The sequence below is a fragment of the Mustela lutreola genome, chromosome 11 (genome assembly GCF_030435805.1).
Source record: "Mustela lutreola isolate mMusLut2 chromosome 11, mMusLut2.pri, whole genome shotgun sequence".
Lineage (NCBI taxonomy): Eukaryota > Metazoa > Chordata > Mammalia > Carnivora > Mustelidae > Mustela > Mustela lutreola.
In genome coordinates this window covers 39,905,024-39,924,689 of record NC_081300.1, presented here as the reverse complement: position 1 = coordinate 39,924,689, position 19,666 = coordinate 39,905,024, and the positions used below count along the sequence as shown (strand labels likewise).

The 19,666-nt window shown below is 42.0% G+C and overlaps 1 protein-coding gene across 3 annotated transcripts in view; it reads left to right on the top strand.

Annotated features, from left to right (window-relative positions):
• The first annotated feature begins 480 nt into the window (after positions 1 to 480).
• Positions 481 to 19,666, top strand: part of RNF125 (ring finger protein 125) — a 45,623-nt gene continuing 26,437 nt past the window's right edge. For 2 of the 3 annotated variants that reach the window (XM_059139497.1, XM_059139496.1), the window contains exons 1-2: positions 482 to 796; positions 16,947 to 17,100. In XM_059139497.1, the coding sequence (XP_058995480.1) occupies positions 633 to 796; positions 16,947 to 17,100 (318 nt within the window). In that variant the 5' untranslated portion in view covers positions 482 to 632. Of the gene's footprint in view, positions 797 to 16,946; positions 17,101 to 19,666 lie in introns of all 3 variants that reach the window. The other variant, XM_059139495.1, reaches the window with a different exon arrangement.

Sequence of the window (19,666 nt, the reverse complement as noted above, 5' to 3'; positions counted from 1 at the left end):
TCCTTGTCCTGGAGTTGAGCTTCGAATCTGGGTCTCCAGAACCCTTTTCACTGCCCCATGCTACCTCTCCATTAATGGAGTATTGATTGATCCGATGTTCAAGTCCTGGTTAGCACAGTCTTAGGAGACGCACCCGTCATAGAAGGTCTTCGTTTCCTTTTATGATTACAACAGTGCAGGGCGGACAGGATCATCACCTTACCAGCGGGTTCTGGTTCCCATTAAGCACGACCAGACCCACATTCCCTCGAACTTGTAAGGAGGATGTATGCGAACGCCCGGAAGGAAGGCTCACGCCCGGCCCAGGTCCCTGGCTCGGCAGTTGAGGTTTCAGGTTTCAATTCTCCCAGGAGCGCGGGCTGTCGCATCGCGCACCGTGCGGCTGCCGCCTCCGCCTGCACGTCTCCGCCGAGGCAGCCAGCGAAAGCCAGTTCCAGGCGTGGCGGCGCACTCGTCTGCCCTAGACGGAGGTTGGGCGCCGGGGCTGAGGCTGCTGCTAGGCGCTCTAGCTGGACGCGCTGGGAGGCGGCGATCACAGCTGGGCCGGGACTTCCTTCCTCTACCGCAGGACAACAAAACAACCGGCAGCAGGCACTGAGCTCTTGGCAGCTGTCTGGGCGAGAAGCGCAGCGATGGGCTCCGTGCTGAGCAGCGATAGCGGCAAATCCGCCCCCGCCTCGGCCGCCCCGCGGGCCCTGGAGCGCAAGGGGGACCCCGAGCTGCCCGTCACGTCCTTCGACTGTTCTGTATGCCTCGAGGTGTTGCACCAGCCTGTCCGGACCCGCTGTGGCCACGTGTAAGTGCCGGGGGAGCTCGGCTTGCGCGCCCGCTTCTGGGGAGGGCGAGGTGGGATTTCAGAAGCCCGCGCCCGAATGGTGCTGCTGCAGGGAGACGCCCGGACCTGGGCAGTCCACACCACGGGAAAAATGACCGGTCGGAAGGTGACCCAGGATTTCAGGAGGCGAAGACAGCAACAAGCGGGCCCTGCAGCGCCTCCCGCCTCCCTATCCCTCGTCCCCCGCCCCCGGCCCCTCCGCCGGTCGCTGCTTGTTCCCGAAGCCTAGGTGTAGAGCCCAGGGATGGGGTTCCCAGGCGAACGACCCGCCAGAAGCTAGGGCTCACCAGCGGGGGAAGGTGCTCTTGGCCGGACAGCCGGCACCTGCTTGGGCACAAGGTGAGTAGGCTGCTGCACAGCAGTTACCCGCCGAGCTCAGTTAATTGCGAGGTGCTTCCCTCACCGCCCCCCCACCCAGGTCGGATTTATTTTGCTGGCTCTCTGCACGCTTCCAGAACGCCCACTGAGGCTAGCCTCTTGAGTAAATACAGATCTGTGCAAACTGGCCTTCCATTCCCGCCTCCCTTTTCTAATACAAACACTCAAGCCCCTCAAAGATCAACTCAAATTGGAACGTCCAAGAGACTGTGTAGTCGTTAGAGTTTAAATACCTGTCAGGGTGTGATGGGGACTTGAACGTTAGCACCAAGCCTTGAGTGAGCCCTTAAAATCCATCCACGAAGTGACAGGAGGCTACAGTCTGCCTTACACAGCGCTTCCCTAACTCGATGGAAAGAACAGATAAAAACGAGTAGTTTCTAAAAAGAGTTTGAAAACAGAATCCCTGTATAAAATTGGCACGCCCTTAATGCGTGTTTGAGTAACTAGAAATGGGAGTTGGATCTCTGGATTCGTGTTCTCGGTTTACTTAGAAGCTTTCTTGCCGTGGCTGCACGGGTGTGCCACCGAGTGTGTGCATGTTGGTGTGGGCGGAGGTGGGGGTGCTGGCGGAGTTGCATAGAGTGGGAGTGGAAGCCCTCTTGATGTCTTTGGCTGACTGGGGCAATACCGTAATGGCTAGGAAGTGCTTCTGGCTTACCAGGGGGGAAAAAAAATACCATATTAAAAATGCAAGGGCACAAAAGGTTTTTCAGAGGACTTAGGTGGTCCTTGACACCTATAGACTAGTAACTGAGAAGCACCACGGAAAAACCGGCTGCTATCCAGGAAGAAAAACGCAGCCCACACAGTGTTTAAATAGCGAGTGCCCTAGTCCTTATTTTGTGGCTCTTTTTTCAAGGCCTGTTGTTTCAGCTATGTACTTTAAACTCCAGTCTAATTGACCTCCTGACTGATGACTGATGTTGTTTCCCAGCTGGTCCAGATGTAGCTCATTGACATAAATCCCAAGGCCAAGATGGAAGCCAAGGTACCATTGTGTAACAGTGTAACCTATTGATTAGTTCAGGGTGGTAATAACCTCCTGGTAAGTGTGGGTAAATTTAGTCTGTATGAGCATTAAGTTGCACCAGAGATCCACATGAAGTCTTGAAGGTTCCTTTTGTAGAACTGAAGTGGGTGACTTTGTTACTGGAGATTGTTGTCTGATTGGGGATTGTTTTCCCTGGTTTGGATTTTGAAGGCTGTAACTTGCTGTTTGCAGTGTTTTTGCCTCTGCTAAAGGATAGTAAAATGTGTAAAAAGTTAAATCTTTTGTTTAATCTTTTTCTTTGTTAGAGTTTGAATAGGAAACCAGCAACTGGAAAAATAGTCATGGAGTAGCACAACAAGGGCTGGACGAATGGCCTTCCCTCACTTTACTGTTCTTTGTTTTGACAAATCTATGTCCATTGTTCTGGCTGTGGGCAGAATTTCCATATTCCTCCTTTTGGCAAATTTACTTGGGCCCCCTCCACTTTATAAATGTTAACTAGAGTTCCTTCTGCACTGGCGAGAGTGAGTGCTAGTAACACCATTTGTACTTCCTAAGTGAATTACTCCCTTCCATTGACCTTAGATTGGAAAATGAAGAAAAGCAAATGAAATCTCTCTATATTATCCCATCTTGAAGCTAATTTCCAAACTTGTTGAACTCTTTTGTTGATGCTGATTTCCGTTGAAACCTATTTCAAGTCAAGCAAGTTATTAATAATGGTAAAAATGCATTGAATGAATATGTATGTAGCACTCTATAAATTGTAGGAATGGTGGGCTTAAGAGAGAGCAGGATTTGGATTCAGCCCTGCCACAGATCTGCTGTGTGACCACCATGTTGCTTAATCTCTTTTATTGTTTGTTCATTTGTAAAATATGGTGAATAATGAAATTTTTATAGGAGTATTAAAAAAATGTAAAAGTGGCCCATCATAAAGACTCAACACATAATTTCTGTTTCTTTTAAAGTCATCTCACAAAGCAAAAATCCAGGAATGGGTATTATGTCTTATCTGTATTTCTTTTGGAATAAAACTGGGCCACAAAAGATAGACCTCTGACATTTCTGAGATGTCCCAGATAGCCTTCCTTTTAGCTTGGTTCTTTTTTCCTTTGGTGGCCTTTAATTTAAGAAGTTCTGTTTTAATGTGCTGTCATTTCAAATTGACTTTATTCATATCTCTGTTTATCAGTTGTTAAAACATTTTGGGGAAAAGGTTTCCTACCTCTGCCTTTTCTTCCGTTATCAGTGGGAGGGAGGAGGGTGCTGATAAGTTGAAGCTGTGTAAGTGAAACTGAAAGGGAATCCAATTTACGTTTAAAATAAGTATTTATAAAGAAATGTGTGGACCAGTTGGGTAGGATAGATAAAGGGGGAGAAAGGCGTGGAAGGCAACTCCCTAACAGGTGACAGAGATAAAGTGGGGCAGAGTTCGGCTCCGGAGATAATAGAACTCCTGATGCAGCTTGTCAGGTATATAGTAGTCTGATAGGGAGATACCCAAATGGAAATATCCTCAAGATACTGGGAGAATGGGTTTGGGGGAAGGTCAGAGCTGGAGCTTAGGGAGTTACCTAAAAGGATGCAGAGGTTGAGAATGGGTCTAGCAAACCTAATAGGTACAGACTGGGGCATACTTGAAGGTACAAAGAGCCATATTTACTGAATTGAGTTGGATTAAATTGCTCTAAGTCACAGAATTTTCCTAATTTTTAAAAGGAAACTCTTGAGGATAATTCTGAAGGACTTTGAGGTAAGCAGATTAAAACTTTCCATTTGTGGTCAAGTACAGGCTGCATCAAATTAGGGCTTCTCTGAGGAGGGCCCGAGAGTTTCCTGATGAGTTTTCAGCTGACCCAGAAATATACAATAGTGCTTTCAATCTTTTTTTAAAATTTAGTATATTTTATTTTTTATTTAAATGCTGTCAAGGTGTAATTGACATATGTTAGTTTTCAGGTATTCAACATCATGATTGAACTTTGTACATACTGGAAGACGAACACCACAGAAAGTCTAGCAAGCTGTCAGCATACATAGTTACACATTTTTTTCTTGTGTCAAGAACGTTTTAAGATCTATTGTCTTAGCAACTTTCAAATATATAACACAGTCTTCTTAACTACAGCCACCATTCTGTACCTCAGAGCCCCATGGCTGATTTATAACTGGAAGTTTATACCTTTTGACCCCCTTTTGCCCATTTTGCTGCCCCTTTCATTCTTACAGGAGGTGTATAATCCCAAAGACTTCATTTTTCACATAAGATTATAAAGCTACTTGTTTTTTTAATCATTACAGATACTTATGGACCGCTCGGATGTTATTTGTTAATGAGGGTTCTCCTGAGAAACAACCAATAGCGTGCGCACGCGCACATGTGTGAGAAAGACTAATTTTAAGGAATTGCTTTGTTATTGAGGATAATAGTCTCTTTACTTGAAGTCAGGCCATTATAGGTGTTAACCAAACCTACAAAATATCTGCACAGCTACACCTAGATAAGTGTTTTATTAAATAACGGAGTCCTATATCCTGCCAAGTTGACACAGGACTAACCATCCCATCTACCAACCGAGTTTTTAAATTATCAAAAACAAAAATTAGATCATTATCAGGCTTTCTGATAGGCCCTTTAGAATTCTTCTAAGAAGTCTGGCTGTCAGGCACCCATGTGCACACTACACTCAAGCAGACAGTAGGAATCGGCAAAGTGTTCTTTGAAATAAAATCTTTGTTCATTTACTTCATCCTTATCATTTTGGTCTTTTATGGGTTGTTTGGTTAGATCTGCTGTCGCATGGAGTGCTGTCATGTATCGATGCAGCAAATCTGCCCTGTTCTGTGCTGAGCACATAGACACAATTGCTTGCCCTCCTGGAGTTTGCATTCTCATGCGGCAGTGGACAATAAACAAGATTCCAGTCAGGAGTATGTCGCTTGTTATATAATGACAGGTGTAAAGGATTAAAAAAAATGAGTAAGGAAGTGTGATAGGAAGTATGTGGGGGAGTAGCAATTTTAAGATATTTAGAGCAGCGTTTCTCAAATTATCAGCTGAAAAAAACAGTGTGGTTTGGTTTGGTTTGGTTTGTTGTTTTCAGCCCATCGCTGGCTGATATTTTATTTTATATTTTATATTTTATAAAATAAAATATATATAAGTATATTTTATATAAGTATTTTATTTTTTAAGATATAAAAATATTTTATATTTTAAAAATGTATTGTGGAAAAACAAAATTAAAAAACAAAGTTATATAAAATACAAGCCCTCATTTTTAATATTACTAATTACATTCAACAGACATGAAATTATCCTGTCAGATTTCTATACAAGAGAATTGAGCACTGGATATCATAATATGGAGGCTTTTGGGGACCTTGAGAAGCACAGTTTCAGTGGGATGGTGGGCCCCACCGCTTGGGGAGGGGAGTGGGTTCGTGTGTGATCACAGGAGCCACAGACAGGGAGCGTGCAAGGCCCTTTCCTGGAGTTGAGAAGCAAAGCGAAGAAGAGAATTTGGGTAATAGCTGAAAGGAGAAGTGGGATCAAAAGAGTTTTCTTAAAAAAAAATTTTTTTTTTAAGAGAAGGAAAATGGAATATTCTATAAGGTTATGGAAATGACCCAATAGGGAGAGGCAAACTGATGCACAGGAGAAGAGAAACTTCCAGGAACAATGCCCCTGAGTAGGAGAGAGGAGCTGGGAATTGCAGCAGGGGTTGGGGGCCAGGAGAGGGTTTGGCCTTAGCAGGAGAATGGACGGTCCATCCATTTCATGGGATGTAGGGCATTAAAGCGGCACAGATGCAGGGAGTTGAATAGGTGGAATGTTGTGGAAGTTTCCATCTGATTTCCACTTACCATTGACATATTACTTGACCTGTGACTTGACTTCAAGATGAAACTTTGACGTTTAAATATGAACATCTAGGCCTCTGATGCTAAAACAAATGTAATATAGAATGCTTCCTCCTCCTAGTGTGCTTGGGTAAGTATCACTTAAAATGGGGTGATGACAGTCTTTGGTACCCTCAAGGTCCAAAAACTCTGGTGAGCCTTTGCTCTAGGAAAGGAATGCTGCTTTCTACATTGCTACTCCTTCAGGGCCTGGCGCTCAGTGGGTGTTCAGTATCCATTGAATTAATGGGTGATTCCAAAATACCATGCAGTTGGAATACTTTGGTGAATGCCCCTCAAGCGAGGACAGCCATTCTGTAGGGCCAGCCAACAGATGCCCTGTGGTTGAATAATAGATAGGAGTCCCATGATAGTTTCTGACCTCCATTCTTTTTATGGGGTTGCTCATCTGTCCTTGGATTACTGAGAATTTCAGAAAGATGTAATTAAGCTGGCCTGAAATTTACCTCCTCTGGTCGTTGGACCGCTGTGTGTTTATTTAGTAACATTAGTATTGTCACAGGCAAATTAAATATTAGTGATCTATTAAATTATGTATTCTCTAACAAACAGAACCTAAATAATGTAGCAGATGGAGTTTTATGCCCAGATTTTCCTTATAACTTGGCTACAGGCCCCGCGGACCAGCAGCATTGTAGAATTTTGAGCCCCATCTCCCACCTACTAAATCAGAATCTGCATTTTAATAGGGTGTTCAGGTGATTTATATTCACTTTTGAAGCGCAACTTTAGCTAACCCTATTTAATTGGCAGTAAAATACAGCAAGTTGAGGACCACGTTTGAAGGTTCTAGAGAGGCACCCCGCTAAGATTTTAAGTTAAAGGAAATACAATCGTCTCAAAGGGGTTAAGTTTTTTTTTTAATTTTTTTTTAAAGATTTTATTTATTTATTTGTCAGAGAGAGTGAGCACAGGCAGACAGGATGGCAGGCAGAGGCAGAGGGAGAAGCAGGCTCCTTGCAGAGCAAGAAGCCTGATGTGGGACTCGATCCCAGGACGCTGGGATCATGACCTGACCCAAAGGCAGCTGCTTAACCAACTGAGCCACCCAGGTGTCCCCAAAGGGGTTAAATTTAAATCAACACATAATGCCGTGTAGAAATATGCAGAGTCGAGGTTTGAAGGCTAAATGAGTCCAGGATGGACTCTGGAACCTAACTGAATGCAGAAATAACATCAAAGGAAATCTCAGGAGCAGTGGGGGGCTGGAGGGCTTTGCTCTAGGAATAGCTGCACTCAGGGCTGTCTAGGCTGACCTGCAGGCCAAGAGGGGGAGAGAGGGAGGGAGGGAGAGAGAGAGAGAGAGAGTGTGTATGTGTATGTGGGTGTGTGTGTGGGTGTGTGTTATTGCCTTACACTGGAATATTTTAGTGTGAGACTTTTATCATCACTTAGAATAATAATAACAATCCCCCTTATTCTGTTTAAAGCTCACGAAGCCCCTTCTTGAGGGCTTCGTATCCATTCAGCTTCTTATTGGCCTCCCTATAGTGAGGCAGCCTAGTGTTGAGAATATAAATAAAATGTTACATGACCTCATGTCGCCAGTGGTTTTTGCAGAGCCATATTTGGGAACCATGTCTGAATACTTATTTTGCCTGTCTATTGCTAGATCCATGGAGTCCCTAATGCATCCCTCTTGCCTTAAATTTACAATACTTAGGCTTCAGTTTTACCTCCTAAGATTGGATGCATAATTTTACCCAGTGTCCTCAGCAAGACTTCCCTCATTTTTCTACAGTGCTTTGCTGATCTCTTCATTATAGAAGGATTTTTATTGATAATCACTTAATTTAGGGAAATAGAAAGGGGCTAATAAAATTATCAAAGGGAGTGGGGTATTTAAGTTTCCATCTGGTTTCAAAGTTCATAGAGTCATTATCCAGTTCCTAATTCAGGTCTTCAGGAGCTGCAGACTGCCAGATGATATAAATGAATGTGGAGGATGAGTCTTCCACAGGATGGGGGTGCCCGCCCATGGGACCACATGGGAATTGAGTCCAGAGTTGGAGAAGACTAGCTTTTAAAAGAAGCCAGAAGTTTAGTTGTAAAATCTGATTTATTATTATTTTTTTTAAATTTTAGGTGGAATAGGACAGAGGGAGAGGGAAAGAGAATCTTAAGCAGGTTCCACACCCACCACAAAGCCTAAGACCCGGACACCCCACAAAATCTAATATTAAAGCAATGGCAACTCAGAATTTTTGAAAACATTGAACTGGTCTAAAAAAAAAAATTGACTTCTTTTTTTTTTTTAATTATTTATTTGACAGAGAGAGATCACAAGTAGGAAGAGAGGCAGAGAGAGAGAGGAGGAAGCAGGCTCCCTGCTGAGCAGAGAGCCCCATGCGGGACTCGATCCCAAGATCCTGAGATCATGACCTGAGCCGAAAGCAGCGGCTTAACCCACTGAGCCACCCAAGTAATTGACTTCTATCCTCAGCTTCTTTCACCTAATTTCTCCTCCTTCTCCTCATTCATCATTCTCAGCCTCCTTATGAAGGTGGAGAAGGGGGAGAAAAATGGGAATCTCTTATCTCCTTGGGTTTGTGTTCATTTCTTTTTTTTTTTTTTTAAAGATTTTATTTATTTATTTGACAGAGAGAGAGATCACAAGTAGACAGAGAGGCAGGCAGAGAGAGAGGAGGAGGAAGCAGGCTCTCTGCTGAGCAGAGAGCCTGATGCGGGACTTGATCTCAGGACCCTGAGATCATGACCTGAGCCGAAGGCAGAGGCTTGAACTCAATGAGCCACCCAGGCGCCTCGGTTTGTGTTCATTTCTATCCCTTGGGTTCTTTCAGAAGGACCCAGCACTTTTATGCTCTTCCTTATTTTTTTTTTTTTTAAGATTTTATTTATTTATTTGACAGAGAGAAATCACAAGTAGATGGAGAGGCAGGCAGAGAGAGAGAGAGGAGGAAGCAGGCTCCCTGCCGAGCAGAGAGCCCGATGCGGGACTCGATCCCAGGATCCTGAGATCATGACCTGAGCCGAAGGCAGCGGCTTAACCCACTGAGCCACCCAGGCGCCCCTATGCTCTTCCTTATTAATGCGAATGTTGGTCCTGTCCAAAAAATGCTCCTTTGATCCGTTCCACATAACTGCTTCAGTTATTTGAATTTACCGAGTAACTACTCTGTGCCTGGAGTGGTGGAGGAGGGAGGCCAGAAAGATTCTGAATGGTTCTGAGCTGTGTGTATTTCTGTGATCTGCTTCATGCAAGGGTTGTTTCTGGCGTGTTGTCACTGGGGCATTATTGTTTGGTTGTGTTGTTTTTCAGTTTTATTGACGTGATATAGTATAATTCATACGAAGTGTGTAAGTCGAGGAGTTTTGGTAATTATATAACTTCTTCCACACACATGAGATCTAGAACAGTTAATTTCATTACCCCCAAAAGTTCCTTCAAATCTGTTGTGCACAATCCCCTCCCAAAGCCCCTGGCTCCAACAACCCCATCTGTTTTCTGTCACTAAGTTTTGGAATCATACAATAAGTAGTCTTTTTTGTGTTTGACTTTTCTCACTTAGTATAATGTGTTTGTTGTCATTTGGTATGTTTTAAGTCCCTTTGCCTCACTTCCAAAATAAATCCCAAATCTGACCACTTACACTGCCTCCTGTCACTTTGTTGGTTGAAGCCATCATCCTCTCTTGAACTGACTCTTCCAATGACTTAAACCTGAGCTCACTGCTGTGGCTCTTGTACCCCTGTAATCTGTTCTTTACACAAGAACCAGAGTGATCCATGTAATGTAAATCAAACTGTGTCACCCTCCTATTTAAAACCGTCCAAGTACGTATGCATCACCCTGAGTTATGGCTTAATGCTCTGTCTCCTGTTCACTTTACTCCCCCTCCCACAATCTCCATTTACTCTCCCTGGGGCCCCTTGCCTTTCAAGCATGCTGGCTTTCTGTATCTCAACAGGATGGTCCCTATCTTTTGTACCCTTTGTTTTCAGTTTGGAAAACCATTCCCAGATCTTCCTTAGAGGGGTGCCTTCAAATATCATCTCAGGAACCACCCATCTAAATCTCCCCTTGCCCCCCTCACTCTATTTTCATGGTCAGATGTTTTCTTCTCAAAGGATTTATCATTTGCCGATCTGTAATCGTAATGCCTCCCACCTCATTCTAGAACTCTAGAGAGCAGGGACCTTAGGCACTGCCACAGTTTCGTCCCTGGCATGATGTAAGCTGTCAGTAGTAAGCTCTTGCTAAACGTTTCACCAGTGCATGAATGTTGATTTGGGTGGGTCTAGGGATGTTTGTGCACTTTTATATATTCTCTCATAGTCTTCTCTAGAACCATGGATTAACCGTTCTTGCTAAAAGCTACACATACCCAATTTTAGATGGTTTATATTTTCTCTCCTCAGCCCTTTATTATATGCAAAATTGTTCTGTTCTTTATGTTCATTTAAATAATCATAAATGCAGTGTAATCTTTTCCTCACACTGAATTTGAATGCCCTTAAAAATATTTTTTTTAGATGTTTTTCTCTTCATGTTCCATTAAAAATTTCAGGCCTCTTACCCTCCAAACATTTCCCTTCCTAATTTTACAACACAGTTTTTCTCAGGAGTAAAGAAAATTTAAGTCATAGTAAGGTGGTTAATTTTTCTAACATTTTTCCCCTAACATTTTATTATGAAAAATTTTAAACGTAGAGCTAAGTTGAATGTACAGTGAACAACTATATATTCACTACCTAGATTCTACAATTATCAATTTTGCTATATTGTTTTTTTCTCTCATTTTATCACATACCTACCCATCATCCATTCATCTTCTTTTGGATGCATTTCAGGGTAGGTTACGATGATCAGCACATTCTGTTTCCTTCTTATATCAAGATACACAGTATTGGAGCACCTGGGTGGCTCAGTCGATTAAGCATGTGCCTTTGGCTCAGATCATGATTCTGGGGTCCTGGGGTGGAGCCCCACATTGGGCTCCCTGCTCAATAGGGAGCCAGTTTCTCTGTCTCCCTCTGTCCCCCAGCTTATGTTCTCGCCCTCAATTGCTCTCTCTCTCTCTTTCTCTATCTCAAATAAATAAATAAAATCTTTTTTTTAAAGTTGCATATTATTAACCAGACTTCGTTATTTTTAAGATAAATTACACATGTACTGAAATGAACACATCCTAAGTATAACCCCTATGAGATATAAAATATTTTCATTACCCCCCCCAGATAGTTCCCTCATGTCCCTTTCCAGCCAACCCCTGTCCATATATCCCCACAGGAGCCATTGTGATTTTTTTCTTTACCATAGATCAGTTTTGCCTGTTCAAGAACATCGTCTCAGTGGCATTACACAGACTGTGCTCTGTTGTGTCTGGCTTCTTTCACTCAGTATGTCTTTGAGGTTCATCCATTTGCTGTGTATATTAGTAATTTGTTATTTTTTTAAATTGCTGTGTGATGTTCCATTGTAGGGATTTGTCCCAGTTTGCTAATTCATTTTCTTGTTAATGGACACTGGGGTTATTTCCAGTTTGGGGCTGTTGTAAATACATTCCTTATTAATATTCTTGTACAAAGAGACGTGTGTTTTCATTTCTTTTTATTTAATGAATACATGGGCTTGGTATTGCAAGACCAAAGGATGCCTATATATTTTGTTTTATAAAAAACTACCAGACCATTTATCCCAAGTGATTATTGGTGATTCATTTGTTAAAGGATCATTTATTTTGTAGGTGATATGGCCATAGGGTTCAAACTTGAAATTTGACAATGACAGTACCCACCTCTTCCTTCCCATTCCTCTTTCTCCAAAAAAAAAAAAAAAAAAAAAAACCTGGGTAAATGTTCTTTTTTATTTCTATCACATATCCACCTCTTCTTCTAGTTCTCATTTCTCCAAAAGGTAGGTAAATGTTCTTTTTTTTTTATCTTTTTCGATGTTTTTATACATTTGTAAACCTATAAATAGCCATTTAATATATATATATATATATATATATATATATATATATATATATATACTTTGTTTTCTTTTTGTTTTTTTTTTTAAATTCAAATTAGTTAACTTACAGTGTATGATTAATTTGGGCTTAGAATTTAGTGATTCATCAGTTGCATAAAATACCAGGAGCTCATCCCAATAAGTACCCTCCTTAATGTCCATCACCCAGTTGCCCCATTCCCCACTCACCTCCCTTCCAGCAACTGTCAGTTTGTCCTGAGATTAAGAGTCTCTTATGGTTTGTCTCCCTCTTTGTTTTTATCCTATTTTTTTTCCTTCCCTTCCCCTGTATTCATCAGTTTTGTTTCTTAAATTACACATAGGAGTAAAATCATATGGTATTTGTCTTTCCCTGACTGGCTTATTTTGCTTAGCATAATATACTCTAGTTCTATCCACATCGTTGCAAATGCAAAATTTCATTTTCGATGGCTGCATAATATTCCTCTGTGTGTGTGTGTGTGTGTGTGTGTGTAGACACACCACATCTTTTTAAGTTTAAAATTTACTTGACAGAGAGATAGAACACAAGTAGGCAGAGTGGAAGGCAGAGGGAGAGGGACAAGCTGGTTCCCCACCAAGTGGGGAGCCCAGCGTGGGGCTTGATCCCAGGACCTCAGGATCATGACCTGAACTAAAGGCAGACACTCAACCGACTGAGCCACCCAGGCTTCTTTATCCATTCATTGGTTGATGGACTTCTGGACTTCTGGACTCTTTCCATAGTTTGGCTTTTGTGGACATTGCTGCTATAAACATCGGGCTGCAGGTGTCCCTTTGAATCACTATTTTTATATCCTTTGGATAAATACCTAGTAGTGTAGTTGCTGGATCATTGGGTAGCTCTATTTTTAACTTTTTGAGGTACCTCCATACGGTTTTCCGGAGTGGCTGCACCAGTTTGCTTTCCAAGAGATTTTATTTTTGAGTTATCTTGTTTTGTACCTTGTTATATAGCATGTGTATATGCGTGCACACACACACACACACACACACTACCTAAACCTGAATAGCCCTGATTCTAATTAGACAATTCATTTAATGTTTGATCACTTTCATACTTTGTATGCTAATGTACCAGAGTAAGGATGTTAAATTCTCCTGTTCACAAGACTTGAATTTGGTAACTATACTGCTAATGGGAGACTTTTAACCTCAGATTTTTTTGAACTAAGCGATTCGGCAGTCTCATTTCTGCACCCCAAAAACCGAGACGTAAGCTGCAGTGGCATCCATTCCTCTCCTTATTGGTAACACTTTAAAAAGTCATGGTTTTGGGGCACCTCGGTGGCTCAGTGGGTTAAGCTGCTGCCTTCGGCTCAGGTCATGATCTCAGGATCCTGGGATCGAGCCCCGCATTGGGCTCTCTGCTTAGCAGGGAGCCTGCTTCCTCCTCTCTCTCTGCCTGCCTCTCTGCCTGCTTGTCATCTCTCTCTGTCAAATAAATAAATAAAATCTTTTTTTAAAAGAAAATAAATAAAATAAAAAGTCATGGTTTTTATGTAACTCATAACCAGCAAGTTCAGTCTTTCCCAAAACACCTTAAGTCTTGATGTGTTTTCTCCATTTAATAATCGCTTTTTTAAAAATAGGTACAGCTAATTGACTGCTCTATAGGATTTGCAACTAGTATTCTCATAGAGTACAGTAATGTCTGTCTAATGCTTATTTGAGGGTTTCATGCCACATGTAACACCATTGTGCAAACGTAAGGGAGTTACAGTGAGGGACTTAATTTTTTTTAAAATGCTGTAAGTGTGCTGCTTTTCTTGTGTATCTAGTAGGCGTTACTGTCCGTTGTTGTAGTTATCAGTTGTAGCTACAAAAACAGGTGCAAAAGCACTTACAAAATGACAGTAGAAATGTACTCGGTATAGACTTGACTGGTTTATACAGGTACATCCTCAGTCTAATAGGTTTGCTACTTCTGCTTGTCACTGGGAGGAATTGAGGTGTCTTAAAAAGGGCTACAGATAACGGGGCGCCTGGGTGGCTCATTGTGTAGTCATTAAGTGTCTGCCTTCACCTCGGGTCATGATCCCAGATTTGTGGGATCAAGCCCCACATTAGGCTCCCTGCTCAGCGGGAAGACTGCTTCTCCCTCTCCCACTACCCCTGCTTATGTTCCCTCTCTCACCGTTTCTCTCTGTATCAAATAAATAAACAAAAATCTGTATTTAAAAAAAAAAAAAGCCCCTGGGGATAAAAATATATGTTTATAAAAAATTAAAAATTAAAAAAAAAAAAAAAAAGGACTGCAGACCTTTCTTGACTCACAGTGGGGTCATGTCCTGATCCATATCCTAAGTTAAAGTGAGTCAAAAATGCATTTAATACACCTAACCTACACCAAACATCCTAACTTAGCCTCATCAACCCTAAATAGCTCGAAACAACATCACTAGCCCACAGTTTGGCAAAATCATCTAACACAAAGCCTATATCATAATAAAAGTGTTGAGTATTTTGTGTAATGTGTTGACTACTGTAGTGAAAGTAGAAGGCAGAACGGTTGGATGGGTGTAGAGTGGTTGTAGGCATAGCTGTTGCTCATCTGCAGGGCTGGCCGGGGGCCGCCCAGCCTGGAGAGAAGAGGATTTACTGCCAACCAGGAGAAACTCAAAATTCAAAAATTGAAATACAGTTTCTAATGAATGAGGATCGTTTTTGCATCACCATAAAATCAAAAAATCCTAAGTGGAACCATTGTAAGTTGGGGACTTTCCCCTCATGCTTTTTGAGCCTCTTCTGAAGCTGTGCGAGGTTCACTGTACTTGCTGTCTTCAGGCTGTGTAAACGCGGCAAATTGTTCCATCTCTGAACGTCTGTTCGCCTCCAGTCAGGTGAGGAGAGAGCAGAGCAGCATGTTAGGATCACTCTTAAGAGCGAAACCAGATCATGTCCATCAGCACCCACCACAGGGCTCGACATCAATATCTTCTGTTTGTATTGGTATAAAACTCGAGTAAGTTGTGAGGAAAGGGGAAGACTTTCGTTCACCAAGAAAACAAAGTATCATCTGCTTGCCCCTACATCATGTAAACGAGTAATTCATGTCAGAACCCGAGATGTTGTATGAGGGTTACAACTTGAGCATCTGAACCACTTGTAATATAAGAGATTCATAATAATAGATTATTACTTATTTTTGCTTGATATTTTTTGTCGTCATCAAGACTACATTCTGAGGGCCACTTCTCAGGGACTCAGAGAAATGCAAGGGCAGATTGTGTCTTAGAACTTGTTCATCACTTGACGCACAGAGAAGTGGAAGACAGCAGAGGACTCAGATCTTCGTCTTCAGCAGGGCATTGTGGGCCCCTTGACTGAGGTCCCACCAGATTGTATCTTCTATAAGAGGTACAGTTCCTGCAGAGTGAAATCAGGGTGCTGTTGCAAGAAAAAGAGGAAATGGATGCTGGACAGACATAAACATCAAGCAGATGCCTCAAGAGCAACAGTGCAAATGTCAGCATCTTCTGTGTGCATATAAGAATTTTATAACAGATGCAGCAGAGAGTTCTTTTAAGTGTCATCAGTCATGGCTAATACACTTGAGAGTTCAGTTTAGGAAATTTCAATGAGCTATATACCTCTGGTATGTGAAGATTTCAGTATATATCGTATATTTAAATTTTTTTAAAGATTTATTTATTTATTTGGCACAGAGAGAAAGGGAGAGAAAGCAAGGGGTGGGAAGAGGCAGAGGGAGAAGCAGACTCGCTGCTGAGCAGGGAACCCATTGTGGGACTCGATCCCAGGACCTTGAGATTATGACCTGATCCAAAGGCAGATGCTTAACCAACTGAGCTACCCAGGTGCCCCTGTATATTTAAATTTTTAAAAAGCTTAACTTTTGCCATATAGTAATGCTCCCAGATAGATAGTATATGGTGAGTATCTTAAGAGCTCTCAAATCACCACCTGGGTGGCTCAGTGGGTTAAGCCGCTGCCTTCGGCTCAGGTCATGATCTCAGGATCCTGGGATCGAGTCCGGCATGGGGCTCTCTGCTCAGCAGGGAGCCTGCTTCCTCCTCTCTCTCTCTCTGCCTGCCTCTCTGCCTACTTGGGATCTCTCTCTGTCAAATAAATAAATAAAATCTTAAAAAAAAAAAAGAGCTCTCAAATCACTCTAATGTGTATAACTTATCTAAATGTCATTTTTACATTTGTGTGCACTTAGCCTTCAACAGATCTTATAAAGAGGTTCAGATTTTCTGTGAATTCTGTTGATTGTGTTTAGATTTTATAATGATCATTTTTAAATATACCGGAGAATAAATTTCTTGACTCAGAGGACATTCCTAATAGTGGTCATTTGGATTAGATAAATTTCTATACCTGGGGAGGACATGAAAATTGTTAACAAGATGGATAACATGCATGGTATTTTGCCTCCTTGGCCTCGTGCTATTTTCTTATCTAACATACAAAATCACACAGTGCAAAGACCTATTTCCAGCCCCCCCTCCAAGTTTGGGTTAAAATAGGATTAGAATTAAAATATTAAAATATATTAAATTATATTAAAATAGGCAGAACACATTAGCTATCCTTTGGGTTATAGTTTTAATCCTGCATATCAGAATGCTCTTTTCACCACTTTGTGCCCTTCTGTTCAAACGCTTGCCATGTGTGTAGTGAGAACGTGTGACTCCAAAGCAGTCTTCCTGGGAAGGTAAGAGGCTTGCGGGTGCAAATGCACCATGAACTTGACAACACAGCTCCTAGTGTACAAGGTGTCATTAAAATACCCTTTACACAGAGGAACACATAGTGCCGGCTCCCTTGTACCTTTTAAGGAAAATAACATATTTTCGGTTTATTTTGGGCAGATTCTGCCGTTCCTGTATTGCTACCAGTTTAAAGAACAACAAATGGACCTGTCCTTATTGCCGGGCCTATCTTCCTTCGGAAGGAGTTCCAGCAACTGATGTAGCCAAAAGAATGAAATCCGAGTACCAGAAGTGCACTGAGTGTGACACCCCGGTATGTGACCCTCTTTCTGCCTGTGCCCAAGGTTACTGGACTGCTGAGAAGATTGTCACTGGCAGATCATTTCACCTGTGCCTTTGGTTTCATCCTACCCCATCTTTCTCAGGTTTATTGTCTCTGCCTCTCCCCTGCCTTTTCTCCAAGTTTGTATGGGTAGGCTGTGGTGAACTTGGCACCCGACTCCTACCATCTCCTCATTTTTCAAACAAATGCTTTCACCAGCCACCACCATCTCCTCCCTTCCCATCACTCCCGTGACCAACCCACCCCCTCCATCATGTGGCCTCCTGTCCTGCTACCCCTTTGCAGCCTATCCATGAATAGCTTTATTATTACATCTGGCGGCATAATTCCTTCTATATTCTGGACTTCACAGTATTTCTCTGTGTTGATCTTGTCCCTCTTGTTGCGAGTTCCCTCCTTTGATGCTGTACTAGCCTGGTTAGATCATGTGAAGTCTTGGGAGGCTGTGGAAAAGAGTCTAGATTTTATCCTAAATGCATTAGTGAGTCATAGAAAGAGTGTATGCTTTTAATCAGGTTTATACATCTATTTTTATCAAGATCTTTATTTGTTTATCTGAGAGAGAGAGAGAGCACAAGCTGGGGGGTAGAGGGGCAGAGAGAGAGAGGAAGACTTCCTTGCTGAGCAGGGAGCCCGAAGTGGGGCTCAAACCTGGGATCCTGAGATCATGACCTGAGCTGAAGGCAGATGGTTAACCATCTAAGCCACCCAGGCGCCCCAGATCGGGTATCTATTTTTAAGATAACTGCTCTCTCATGTGCATGGAGAATGGCTCCGAGGGTCAAGAGCAGGATTGGTGGAGCCAGTTCAGTGACTATTGGGATGGGTCAGGTAAGGAAGCTGGATTAGGGTGAGAGCATTGGGCAGGGAATTAGAGGTTCTTTTAAGGGGCACTTAGGAGAGAATTGAAGGAAATTGGTAACAGATTGGATGTGGGCCAAATGAGAGTAGACAGTGTCAAAAATACCTCCTAGGTTTCTGACGTGTAGGTATAGGTGAGACGGGTGCTGAGACGGAAAGCAGATTTGGGGAAGAATCCACCAATTTTTAAATATGTTAACGTTTGAACTGCTAACAGGAAGATAACTATCATAGGGAGTCTATAGAGATCAAGAATGAGATGATGTGTTAAGGGTCTGAATTTTTTCAAAGAAACTTTGTTGATTGTTAATCGATATCACAGCCCGTTATGCTTTCTGAGGACCCTGCGCTTTCTTTACGTACTATTTGTCACCATTTGGAATTGTGCTTTTGTGATTTTTAAGCTTATATACGTCAGTTACCCCACCAAAGTTATGTTCCATGAGGGTTAGGACTGTGTGTGTTTTACTGGAGACTGGGTGTGAACCCATCCCTTTGAACGGGGACTGGCACATAGTTAGTGCTTGATACAGTTTTTGAATATTTATCAAAGACTTAGTAACCGACTCAGGGCTGTCTGACTACAGAATGTATACGCGGTCTTTGGAGTCAGACTTCTGGGATCAAACGCCAATTCCCTCCCTCATTATTTGTGATGTCGGGACGTTATTATCTAAGTTTTTGTTCATCTTTTTATAAAAGGAGAGAAAAGATAACATTCATGTCACACAATGGCGAATAGTTATAAGGGAAAATGATAAAATATATAATGCTCGTAGCACTGTCTGGAACATGGTAAATGCTCAAAATCAATAGCTTTTTACATTCATAATAATAGATTATTACTTTTTGCATTGGTATTTTTTGGTCATCATATAAAATTCAACACGCACAAAGTCAAACTCACTATAGCATTCTGTCATCCAGTGTTTCGTTCCACCTTTGGTGGCTCTCAGAAACGGGGATATTCTCTCAAATTATCCTGAGTAGAGAGCCCCTTCCTTTTTTCACTCTTTATATCTGATTATTCACAAGTATTTTTATTTTTCCTTTAAGGTGTTTCTTATATCTGTCCCTTCCTTTTTATGTTACTCCTCTTCCAGGAATATTGCCATTCCTTCTAGAATCAAATGTTCAGACTCTATTCTTGAGTCCCGGCGAGGTCTCCATTCCTAGTATTGCAGTCCCCAGTACCAAACAGTTTCCTGTCTACTTATCCAGGTGTGGTTCCCCCCCTCTATTAGGTGATAAGCCCCTTTAGAGCAAGCACAGTGGCTTATGTTTCCTCTGCCATCTCTTACAATGTCTTCTATAACTTTGTGTCTAGACATGCCATGATTTCTAATTTGTATCAAGAATGCTTGCTTTAAAAAAAAAATGCTTGCTTATCTTTTGTTGTTCAAGGAATACAAAGAGGAAGAAAGGTACTTTTAAGAAAAGTAATAGAGATGTGGGAGAATTGATGAGCAAAGCTGGATATGAAGGCTTGGAAAACTATGTGTTTAAGGCAGCTACCTCAGTGGGGCCTAGGTGGATATTGGTAAAACAAGGATTTATTTTTGCTTTTTCACTTGCTCTTATTTTTGTCTTTTATTAAGCAATCATAACAGTTTCTTAACTGGGTAGATTTCGTGTTTGAGGTTTAACTTCCGTAGCTCAAGCAAAATAAAGCAGG